This window comes from Poecilia reticulata, linkage group LG12 (assembly GCF_000633615.1).
Source record: "Poecilia reticulata strain Guanapo linkage group LG12, Guppy_female_1.0+MT, whole genome shotgun sequence".
Classification (NCBI taxonomy): Eukaryota; Metazoa; Chordata; class Actinopteri; order Cyprinodontiformes; family Poeciliidae; genus Poecilia; species Poecilia reticulata.
Window position 1 is genome coordinate 24,928,876 of NC_024342.1, and position 11,928 is coordinate 24,940,803.

An 11,928-nucleotide genomic window follows, 5' to 3' on the forward strand; every position below is an offset into this window, starting at 1 on the left:
TGAACCTCACCTGTATGAACCTCACCAGCTTGGATTAGACTTTTGTCCCCTGGAATTAGACAATACATTGACAGCTAGTCTGAAAGTCTGTCATTAGTCTTAACCTTTTCTTAGCTTGGTACTTTGGTCATAGATTAAGCCACGGTCAAATCTGTGTGGTGATTTATTKGACTAWACCATTAATTGTTGACCTTAACCCCTTTGGAGTGTTTGAGTTTTGAACATTGGGTCATGGACAACCATGTTCTCCTTCTAAATTTGTTATCCTGTAACAACATTCACTCGTYGTGTCCTTACTGTGGGAAGTGTGGGCCTCAAAGTCAAACTCCAACAAGCCTTGGTATTCGCCGCCAAGTGACCCCTCAGACATGTAGTGTGTGCCGTAGGTCTGCAGCACCTGGCGGTAGGCGGAGTAGTCGTAGGTCAGCGGCAGCGAGGACAAGGCCTTCCAGAAGTCTGCAGAGAGAGTCAGATACTGGGGGGCAGAGTTCTGAAACTGGGCCAACTCCACTCTGTTCTTCAGGACTAGAAGTCTGTAAGCCTGAAACACACCGGAGAACATTGGGAAGGGATTTTATGGGATGAAACCCAAAGATTCAAGTGTTCTGGTCTGGTCATCGGTCACCTTATTGTCTGTGGCTTCTTTGTGGAACGTCCGACGGTCATGTCCGAACCAGGCGTTGGACTGGATGTGCTGAGCGTAGGACCAGGCGCTCTCATAGGACTCGTCACTTTCCTCGTTGTCCACATGGACCTGCAGCACAAACGGTTAATCTCAGCTCCATCAAAGATGTTGTCACCCTGATAGTCCAGTAGAGTCCGTTCATATTCGAGACCAAAGCCGCAACATTTGTTACATTTTCAGCTGCTGCMRTTCGCTTCACATTGTGCTGTTTCACATGATCCAAACTATTCAAAAAACCTGTTCCCCTCCTCGCCTTTGGGGGCGCTGCATCAAGAGCCACTGAAAGAAACAAAAGCTTCAAAAGAAGACAAGAAGAAATTTCTTCTTCACAAAATGTGAACAAAAATGGAGTAGTGTCAGATTTTAGCAGTGGGAGGATTTCTTGTTAGACTTTGATAAAGGATCACGAGTCTYCTGATTAGAATGTTGGTTTTGGTTGTATTTACCCAGAATGCCCTGCACTGGAGCGGTCTACGGTCCGCTTGTTGTTCACATATTGATTGGAACCGCTCCAGAGTTCACTTCAGAGACAGAGTTAACGTTTTTGGTTGGATTACGCGTTCACCAGTCCCCAAACGAAGTGGACTTTCCAAGCAGATGGACTGGACTTCAACTTTTGGTCGTGCTGTTGCCAGTTTGGACCAGATTCAACTCCCATCGGTTTCTTCACTTACTCACCTCAAAGTTGAACCTGAGGATGTTCTGTGGCAGTCTGTACATCACTTTGTGGCTCCCACTGAAGACTTTCCGGCACTGTCCTCCGAAGCTAAACGTGTTGATCACACCAGCTTTCAGCTTCCCCGTCAGAACGTCGAATCTGTGAAAGAAATGCTTTCAGCGACCTCATCTGTGGTAACAGGTGACAGATCATCGTCTAGAAACATTTCCTGATTCAGAAGCTCTGAGGTTCCCACCCTTTGCCGGTGAGGTCGGCGTTTGGAGGCGTTTTGATAAGATCACAGGAGTACTGGCTGTTGTCCTGACCACAGCTTCGCTCGTCCAGACCGTCCTCACAGTCTTGGTCTCCGTTACAAACCAGAGATCGGCTGATACACTGACCTGCATCACAGTTAGAGCGGTTTTGCATTCATCAGGGTCATTAGAGTTTAGTTTTATTTCATTAATAGATTCACAAACAAAAATAAAGGACATTACATCTATAACTTTATGTCTTAGTTTTACAAACACACAATATAGTTTGTTAAAGTTTTTCCCCATTAATTACAGTTTTTATTTAGTCCAGYTAACCAAAGTGTTTTCTAAATTTCWGTTTTTGTTATTTYGTTGSTTTTAGTTTTCTATAATAACTTTGTTGGATGTTTGACTTTGGATCTTGACGTACCAGAGGTGCAGCGGAACCTGCTGCCACACCCTGTTTCCAGGGGACACGTCTTCTGTGGGACGCATGCCTGCGTCTCGGTGGCGTCTCCTGAACATGGCGCCCCTCCAAACTGAGCGTACGCCTCCACATGACGAGTCCGCACCTGCAAGAAAGAGTCCAGATGTTAAACGCATTGAATTACTGGGCTAAAGGTGGCATATCTGCTTCTTGASCAGGTTTCTGGAAAACAGGAATGTTCAACGTTTGGACTGATTTTGTCAATTTAATATTATACCAATTTAATTATTTTTTAAAAATTATTATTAATGGTAAAAAGGTGGCTACATCACAAAGTATTCAATACCCAGACTTTTTGTATTTTCTAGTGAGGACCACATCTATCCAAGCTTTGATGCACCAACATCGACTTTTACTGAAAACTTGGTTATATAGTTTTCAATAAATCTTGTTTTTATTGCTCACAATTAACAACAAAACTTGTATCATTGTCAGTGGACATCTTTAAAAGTCACACAGTGGACTCCTTCCTTTTATATTGTAGCTTAGTTTACTGTTCAGCGCGCAAAATCTCCATGAATCTTTTTTTGTCCTTTTTTCTTCTCTTATTTTTGATTTGATTATTTTGGCCCATCTGATAAAAAGTTTGAACACCTCATGATCTATTGGCCAAACAAAACATGTTCAATATTTTTTCCCCACAAAATTGTTCTTAGATAATGTGATTTTAGTTTGGTCAGTTCTGCCTTTTTGGAGCCCCAGGGGGTTGCTAGGTGACGGGTGGAGCTCGTGGGGGTTGCTAGGTAACTGGTGGAGCTCGTGGGGGTTGCTAGGTGACGGGTGGAGCTCGTGGGGGTTGCTAGGTAACGGGCTGGTTGCTCGGCCGGGGGCAGTGCCTGCTGATTTGTGACGTTACAAACGGAAAGCGGCGGGGCGTTTTGTTTTTAAACACTCAGGCTGTTTTTATAAACGGTTGAGAACCAAATGTAAATATAAAACTATCCAAAATGTGAATTTTAATGGTTGCATGTTCCAGTTAACAATAATTAATAAAAAGAGTTAAATCTCTCACGAAGGCAGCAAAAACATTTTTGTACTGATTACAAGTCACATTAACTGGACTTGCTTGTACTTTACTGCAGAAAAAATATCAAACTCCCTGAAATATTTTCACAGTAGAGAGAAATGTTGCTTCATTTGAACTCTGTCCTGTTTGGGTTGGAGTACGGCCTGAAAACGGTGCCAAAAGTCAGTGGTGTTGCTCTAACTGAGCTGTTTCTGGTAAAACAGCAACAATGTGMGTAATAATCTGGGTCAACATAGAGAAAAAAATCTGCCAACTACATAATAGCAAAGATACAATAAATTAAGCCTAAAATAAAAATAAGTGTCAAGGTTTCTGTGTTGTCATTTACATCTTGAGCATAAATAAAATCTTCGCTAAGCTAAAGGGAATTAAATCAAGATTCAATAAAATTGGCTATGGCAATCTTAGACATGCTAACTTACTAAGCTAATACCTGGTAAGCTAAGGTAAAGTAAAAATAYACAASAGTTAGCTAAAATAAGATGGGATAGGGTAAGCTAAGTAACTTKAGCTTTTAAAATAAACTAGGTGAAGTTTAGATAAAATATAAATAATAGGATTTGTAAATCCAAAATATGATMAACTATGCTAAGCTAATGTAAGCTAAGTTAAAAGAGGATGTAAAGAGCTGAATGTAAGATAAATATGGWAATGTAARCTAAAGCGGATRAAATAAAAWTAAAACTACTGAATAACAATATAAAATAAGATATCATGAGCTAAGCTGATTATTTTTGTGCYTCAATTGTCTCCAATATTTTCTACTTTCTCTATGCAAACCCTGTTCTCTCATAAAAAAATGAATAAATGTATTTATCTCTTCTATAAATAAGTAAAATGTTCATGGCTGTGAGTCAAAGTGTTGTGTTTGYGGTACCTTTGTACGGGAGCAGCCGTCGCACTCAGACCAGCCTCCATAAGGTCCCCATCTACAGTTTACTCTCTGCTGACAGCTGGGAAAAGAAGGAATATTTATTTAAAAGTGCAACCCTAAAGTATGCAGCATCTATTGAAACAACGGTAAAACACGTCACTCTTACCAAACTGGTGACAGCAGAGTAAGTGACAGCGCTAATGTAGAAACCAGACACAGCTGSAAGCAGGAAGGTTTATTAGAGTTTAAATGTGGTTTATTTGTGGTAAATGGTGAATTTTCTGGGTTTTACCTTCATGCTGTTCTGGTCAGAGTTTCTCCTCCTCATCTGCTCCAGCTCTGCAACGCTCAGCTCGTTTATCAGCAGCAGGATTTCTCAACACTCCCCCGAGTTCAGGAATCCCCTCAGTGAAGAAACGTTTGAAACGGCCAGGTCCAAACTGACCTGGTTCTGAAATGATCTGGATTTATTTACTCTGCTAGAGGTTGAGAGAAACTCSTGTCCAATACTGCAGTTTATTTATCCTGTTTGCTCTGATCATGAAATACAYGAAGGAGTYGACCGAGAGAAGACACGATTAGTTTGTTTCTTTGTTTTACAATTGAATAAAGTGTAATAAACCATCTTGCTGAGCTCGCCACCTAGTGGTTGGACTAAGAACGTCCTCAGCTTAAAGGCAAACGCTCAAAACTGAGGGAAATATTCACATCCAACAAGTTTTTCAGTGTTTTCTAATGAAAATATTATTTATTAAGGCTCAGATCTATTCAAATYAACCCTGTTTGTATGTGAAAAAGTAATTACAGCTGGGAATGAATCATATTTTGTGGTTCAGTGTCACCAGCTACTATTTAAGTGAATAAATCACTTAAACAGAGCCTGACTGACAGCATGAAGTAGGCTAAAAGATCAGACACAGAATCTACTCACCTTAATAATACCAGAAATCATTGACATTTGACTGGAAACAGTCAACACATTTTTTTATTTTTTTAACTTTTATTCTCCTAGTCGTGACTTTAAAACTGAAAATTATTACTTATTTTCATAATTATGACTTTAAAACTTGATTTTTATTTTCATTATTGTGACAAAAACTTGCAAGTGTGACCTTCTTTTGTACTTTTATTTTTCATTCGTGGCAGAAATGGACTTCCATTCAYCAGAAACATAACCTGAAACTGAAAAAATTTAACTGAAAATGTAAACAAAAATCTGATACACAAATGAAAAGAATTGGAAATAAATCAAGTCTTAACTGAAACTGAATTAAAGTTTGTTTTCGCCTTTTAATAAAGATTTTACATTCAATTTAAAAATGTTTCTTTTGGTTTCCAGTAGTTTTGCTTTTCTTTCCAAATGTACCTGGACTGTTGTGGGTTTTATTGTTCAGTCTGCAGTAACGACAGTTTAAAAAAATAATARTTCACAGGGAAAACATTGTATGAAAAGTACAACAGTGTAGTAGGTCCATTACATACGGTAGGAAAAAGTAACTTTCTGTCAAACAACTCAGAAATGTTGAATTTGAGTTTGAAAATTCTAAACAAATTGCTATAAATACCTTTCCCCGTAAGTCAAAACTTTCTGACCTTTAAAACTTAGTAATTTTTTCTGGAAAATTTCTTGAGTTTAATCTCTGAATTTCTGCGCTTTTTGTTACCAATTTTCCTCCTTTTCCGTCCCCTCATGCGCCTCGTTTCCCCTGCTGTAGCCAGACTCCACCGGCAGATGGCGCCACTCTGTATTTATCGCAGCTGTGGCGCCGCATACCGACACACACGGTGTCTGTCACACAGCGGGGAGGACAGCTGCGTCCGGGGGAACCACCTCCAGCTGCTGYCGGCGCCTCCATTCGGGAGTTTAAGCCCGTGTTTGGTCGCCTTTGTGTCGGTTTGTGTATCGAGGAAACCCCCCCGGGGAGCTCCGGGACTGGGAGCGGAGCAGCRGCGGGTGAACGGCGGGGCGGGGGGGCTTCTTCTCCGGGGTCAGACCTGCGGGCTGGTGCGCAAGGTAAGAACCAGGATCCTCATCTGCGCTCCGTAAAAAACAATATTTAAGCGTGTTAAACGCGGTTTATGCTGGTTCTGCTGGAGCTTAATGCTGATTTATTGRCACATTTCCTAAAAATGAGGCTGAAATGAGAGAAACGGGGGAAAAAGTTGGACTTTCACACTGTAAACAGACTGAAAGTGGGAAGATTTAACGGCTAAATACTGGCTGGTTATTATTTTATGTTTTTTTTCCCTCTCCAAATTTGGACAATTTTCCTTTAAAATTGATATTTTATTAGAAAGTGACATTCAGTATTTTTATCCTTAGTTGTTTAATATTTGTAACATGTTACATGTGTGCTTTAACTGTTTAATCACAGGGTAAAAATAAACATTTAACAAACATGAATTAATTTAAAAAGAAGAGATAGAAGCACAAACACATTTATTTCATTCTTTAAAACTTTCTTCAGATACGATCGAAATTAAACATGAAGGTAAATGCATTCACCTGAATAATTGGAAAAATGTGGAATATTTTTTGAGTTTGACAGCATTAAGGCGCGTCTCCCTCTGGTTTAGTACCTTATTCAACCAGACGAAACTCATCTATATTGTAAAAAGTAGCACAAAACTAAACATTTCACATAAAAAGCTCTGGAAATCCTGCAGAAACATCTGCAGACATGCAATAAAGTCTCCACTGAGATCATGTTGAAGTTTGTCCCCCATCTCAATTTGCACCTTGCAGCTGAAAATAAAAGCGTTTCTGTGAAAGACCCTGATGGACGAGGTTTGAGCGATAAGAGGGAACATGGATGTGCTCCATGCACACAGATCAACAGGAGCTTCCAACTGGTTGACGTAATGAGCAAACTGGAAACGAAGCTCCAGGCACGTAGCCACTGAGGCGAGGCGTTGGCATCAGAGCAGCAGAGGAACCAAGAAACTGCAGATTAGCACCAGAAGAAAACTGASCTTTTATTAAACGAGTTGCAAAGTGAATAGATGAAGGTTAGAAATGACGACTTTGATCCAGGAGGGGTTGGCATGGCGATGTGAAACCATCACATTGTTTCACAGACGGCAGCACGTTTTCAAAGCTAGCTAACATTTGCTGTTATATTCATGTTAATCATAATTTGCAGCTTCATTAATGTTTCTATGTGATMATGAGGGCTGCACAGTGGAGCAGTTGGTAGAGCTGTTGCCTTGCAGCAAGAAGGTTCTGGGTTCGATTCCCGGTCTTTCTGCATGGAGTTTGCATGTTCTCCCTGTGCATGGTGGGTTTTCTCCAGGTACTCCGGTTTCCTCCCACAGTCCAAAAACATGACTGTCAGGTTAATTGGTCTGTCCAAATTGCCCCTAGGTGTCAGTGTGTGTGTTCATGGTTGTGTGTCTCTGTGTTGCCCTGTGACAGACTGGCGACCCGTCCAGGTGACCCCGCCTCTCGCCCAGAACGTTAGCTGGAGATGGGAACCAGCACCTCCTGACCCCACTGAAGGGTGAAAGAAAGAAATGTGATCATTAAAGTGGATAAATTCTTGACTTTCATGTTAAATCAGAACCTCAGTAAGTTTCTCTGATGACATCATTCAGAAACTTTCCAGAAAGGSGAGAAAAGAAAAAAAGCCTCGGAAACGAGAGCTGGTGGATTTCACAACTTTGGGGAGTGGAGTGACCCTGAACTGTTGTTGTTTGGACTAGGCCATCCAGATGCCAGCCAGGACTCGGCTGCTTCTTCCTGGAAGGACGGATAATTGTTTCTTTCTAGGAAAGAAACCGGTGAATAAACCCGTCCGATAGACTTCTTTACTCAAAGATTAGATGATGTGATTTCTAAGAAATCAATTAGCACATGTAGCTGCCGGGCAGGTGGCCAACGGGGAGCGGCTCAGTTTCTGTCGCTTCTGCTTTACATTCACACTCGTTTTGGAAGTAAAAGTGAAACCTCTCCTGTTTTTAAAGTCGACTTTCAGCAGCAAACAAGTTTCATTACAATAGTTTTATACAGCAAACATGAAGCAAATGAGAAATGATTCGTTTAGCTTCACGTTCTGCAACATAAACCGGAAGCTTTTCTGTTATAAAGAGGATAAAATGCTAAAGTAAATTAGCAAAAATTGGCAAAAAGAGAGAATTTTAATGTCTGTCTGCAAAATTATTTCTAAAACGTGACAAAATATTTATGCACTTGTTTTATATAAATCATTTTTATTTAATTGTGATTATTCTGCAGAAAACTAATTTTAATTATGATTGATTTGTATAAACATCTATGTRTGAAGCTTCAGCTAACAGTTTATTAGCTAATATATCGTCTGAAACTCTAGAAGCATGTTAACCAAACCGTCCCCCAGCATGATGCCTCCACCGCCGTACCTGAAGGTTTGTAGCGTGTTGGTGGGACCTGGAGGCCCATTGAAGGTTCACTGAAGAGGAAAACTCTGAGTTGTTTGTTGAGTCGGGGACAGAATGTTGCAGATAAATCCTGAAATCCCCCAAACGCACCAGGGTTTGATTAAACGAGGCTCAGGGAGGAATTTTAACGTTATTTATGTGCAGAACGAGCGTCACGGTTTTATCTCTGTGGGTTTTCTGGGTGGAACCAACTGACTGTGTTCATGTTTCCATCGCAGATCAACATGACGTCTGCGGCGCTGGCGCTGCTCCTCCTCCTCTTCCTCCACGTCTTCGGCGTCCAGTCGGAACCTGATGCAGGTACGGCCTCCGTGTTTCAGGTCCGAACGGTTTCCTGTCCTCTGATTGGTTTGTTCCTCGGTGGGTTTTCAGGACAAATCGTCTCTTTAAGTCAGTAGAACTGCAGCCTTGGAGCACAATGCGTGTTGCACAACATGCGCGGCCTCCGCAGAGAGAGAGCGAGAGAGAGAGAGAGAGCGAGAGAGAGAGAGCCAGCGGCTTTCTGGTGAAGTGGCTTACCAGGAATTCTGCGGAGCGGGAAAACAATGGGAAGCTGTTTAGTGCGAAGGGCCCGGTTTGGGTCCAGAAAGACGCTTCACACATGGCTCACATTTCAGCTGAGGTCTGCAGAGAGTGTTTAGGGCCGGTTGGACATCTGGTTTGGTTGCGTAACAGTGCAGCGCTCTGGGTTTGGTTTTCATGTTTTATGACTTTTCGCTGAAACTGAAATGACTTTTCTACGACAGCGAAGCGAGATCCAGTTGGTGGTGGAAGCRAAACTGGAGTCGTTTCAGAAAGTGAGACATGTTTGATGAACACGTTGGACCGCTGACCCCAATAAATGTTCAGTATTCACACATTTTTCAGTGGACATAACTCCAAATKATGCWCRAACAGCATCGCTAATCTTTTATTTAAATCATTTGCTAACTTTGAAAACATTCAGCTTGCTTAGCTTCCCCTAAGTTACATTCTGAGATGCTAATTTTGTAAACTTTCAGCTGAATTAAAGGTCACAAATGTTGAAGTTTTGGTTATTAACTGTTAAATTCTTCACGTAGTTATATGTTTATGCGTTTTTCTAACTTTGTAAACGTTTAGCACACTTTAGCTTCCCCTAAAAATTACATTCTGAGATGCTAATTTACATGGATGTTTTGTAAATTTGTAGTTGAATAAAGTTTGACGTCTGTGTTGGCTAACAGTGTTATCCATGGTTTAGAATTAAGTCGGGATAAGCTAAGTGCGCTAAATGCTATCATTAACGWTAGCAAAGCGCTAACATGCTTAAACAACTCTCCAGTGCTAATTTTCTTGGTGGTTTTCTACATTTTCGGTTGAATAAAGTTTAATACGCGTGTTTCAGTTTTGGTTGACGACTATGTAGGTAGATGTTTCGCACGTTAGCATTTTTGCTAACTTTACAAACATTTAGCGCACTTAGCTTCCCTGAAATTAATTTTTCCAGATACGTTCTAAAGCTCTCATTTACTTGGYTGTTTTGTAAACTTTCAGTTTAATAAAATATTTTTTGTGTATTTTTWAAACGTATTTATTGGAAACAAAAGCTTTTTCTTTTTAAGTTCAGCTCTTTCCTGCCTTCCAGAACAAAAAACGTAAAAAGAAACTAAAAGCTCAGATACAGAAAATGAAATTAAAAACGGGAATGAAGTGAATAAAGACAGAAAAAAGGAAGTTTTTTTTGTGCAGCCTCCAGTTTTCCCAGCTGCAGAGTTCACTGCAGGACATTTTGAAGTARTGAGTCGACTGAAATAGCTCCACTTTTCCATCCATGTCGAAGCCCTCAGAGGTTCTGCTTCTACGAATCAACCGGACCGAGTTTTCCCAGCCAGGCGGTCTGATTCAGACTTTGTTTGGACTTGTTCTGGTCCTGCTGTTTTCTTTTGCACAGTCCCGTTTTGTTGGTGCTCCCTGATGGCTTCCTGCCCGACACTTTCACCTCATTAAAACMGCAACAAAACGGGTTCGATTCGACTGTTGGGGGGGAAAAACATCAGCAGGATTGATTTGAAATGGAGGGAAAAGTGACAGAGGAGACCAGGCTGCGAGGGAAAGCAGAAGGGTTTCCAGTTATTCATGAGGTTTGTTCTGCTGAGTCGATCCGGTGCAGGAAGCAGATTCTCCGGCCAGGTTTTGTCCCTGGAGAGGGACACGGGTTGCCAGATCTGAATGACAGATTCCACACCAAACACAAGAGAAAACCGCAAATCTCAGTTTATAAGGAAACTCACGTCAACAGCACAGGATTTATGTTTATGTTGGRGTATTAAAAACATAAAGAATAAAAAGTAAAATTACAAGAATAAGGTCATAAAATTACCAAAGTAAAGTCAAAATAAGATGAGAATTAAGTCATCTCATTATTTTCACTTTACTTTGGTAATTTTATGACTTTGTGACATTATTTTGACTTAACTCTTGTATTATTTAAACATTATTACCATGCGGCTATATTCTTGTACTATTATGACTTTATTCTAATAATAGTACACTTTTATTCTCTTAATTTTTATGACTTTAACCGTATATTATTTCCACTCATACAACTTTTTTTCTCATGGTTCCATTTTTTGTTATTTTCTTTGCGTGACTCTAATACTCAGATATAAAAAATCTAATGTATGCTTCAAGTCAGAGGTTCCCAAAGTGTGGGGTGCGTCCCCTAGGGGGGCGCCGTGCCATTGCAGGGGGGCGTCTTAATGAAAAAAAAACAAAAAACGCTGTGTGCGTTGGGTTTTTACCTTAGAAAGACCTGCTGCTGCTGCTGGGCGGAGCTACGCAGGTTTGTGTTAGAATCATGGCAGCAAAACGCAAAGAGCTTTTCACAGTTTTCCCCCAAACTAACAGACTGTTGAGTGAAGCTGTTGGAAGCAGGTAAAGTTGGCTAAAAGATGACTAGCTAGCTAATATCAATAAAGCATCTTAAGCTTGTTAAGTAGCCTGTAGGCTGCTGATGTTGTTGTCTATGTTCAGCTACCTAGACTCATTTTACCCCCCAAAAAGTCGTAATCCATGGGGGGGGAGGGGGCAGAAAAAGTTTGGGAACCACTGCTTTGAGTCATCGACTGCATTTATACGCTTGACATTTTAAAACATTGTTTGTATTCTGACCAGAACCAGATCCAATTTTGACAGCAAACAACTTCAGTAGAAACTCGTCCAACCTGGCAACCCTGCTGGAGCACATTGAATGTTTGCTTTAAATGACCTCTTGGCCCGATTGAAGGCATAATGGCGGCTCCCACGGGCTCCAAAACTCCTGCTCATTAACACGGAGCGGCCGGCCAGTACGCCGCGTCCCGCCTGATAATTAATGAATGACTTTGTCCGCTAAGTGAATGTTTCCTGCGCCCCAGCGGACACGAAGCTCATCTGGATTTATGGAAATGCATGCAGGATGTGGTGCTGCGCCCTGAAATAGCTTGCTGGCAGCTTTGGGGGAATAAATCAAGGCGTAAACATGTTTACTGCAGATCTGCTGACGGCTCCGCCATCAGCTGTTTTTT

General features: G+C 41.1%; 2 protein-coding genes across 2 annotated transcripts in view; one reads left to right on the forward strand and one right to left on the reverse strand.

Annotated features, from left to right (window-relative positions):
- Nucleotides 1-9: 9 nt before the first annotated feature.
- Nucleotides 10-4,556, reverse strand: LOC103474027 (complement component C7-like). Its single transcript, XM_008424739.2, has 8 exons — nt 4,278-4,556; nt 4,152-4,204; nt 3,989-4,064; nt 2,028-2,169; nt 1,600-1,744; nt 1,364-1,502; nt 626-754; nt 10-541 (listed from the first exon to the last, which is right to left on the reverse strand). The coding sequence occupies exons 1-8, from the start codon at nt 4,311-4,313 to the stop codon at nt 230-232; spliced, it is 1,032 nt and encodes a 343-aa protein (XP_008422961.1). The 5' UTR covers nt 4,314-4,556; the 3' UTR covers nt 10-229.
- Nucleotides 4,557-5,687: 1,131 nt separating this feature from the next.
- LOC103474042 (prolactin receptor-like) overlaps nt 5,688-11,928 on the forward strand; it is a 15,209-nt gene continuing 8,968 nt past the window's right edge. Inside the window, exons 1-2 of the mRNA XM_017307740.1 lie at nt 5,688-5,999; nt 8,620-8,701. Coding sequence (XP_017163229.1) covers nt 5,718-5,999; nt 8,620-8,701 — 364 coding nt within the window. The 5' untranslated portion in view covers nt 5,688-5,717. The remainder of the gene's footprint in view (nt 6,000-8,619; nt 8,702-11,928) is intronic.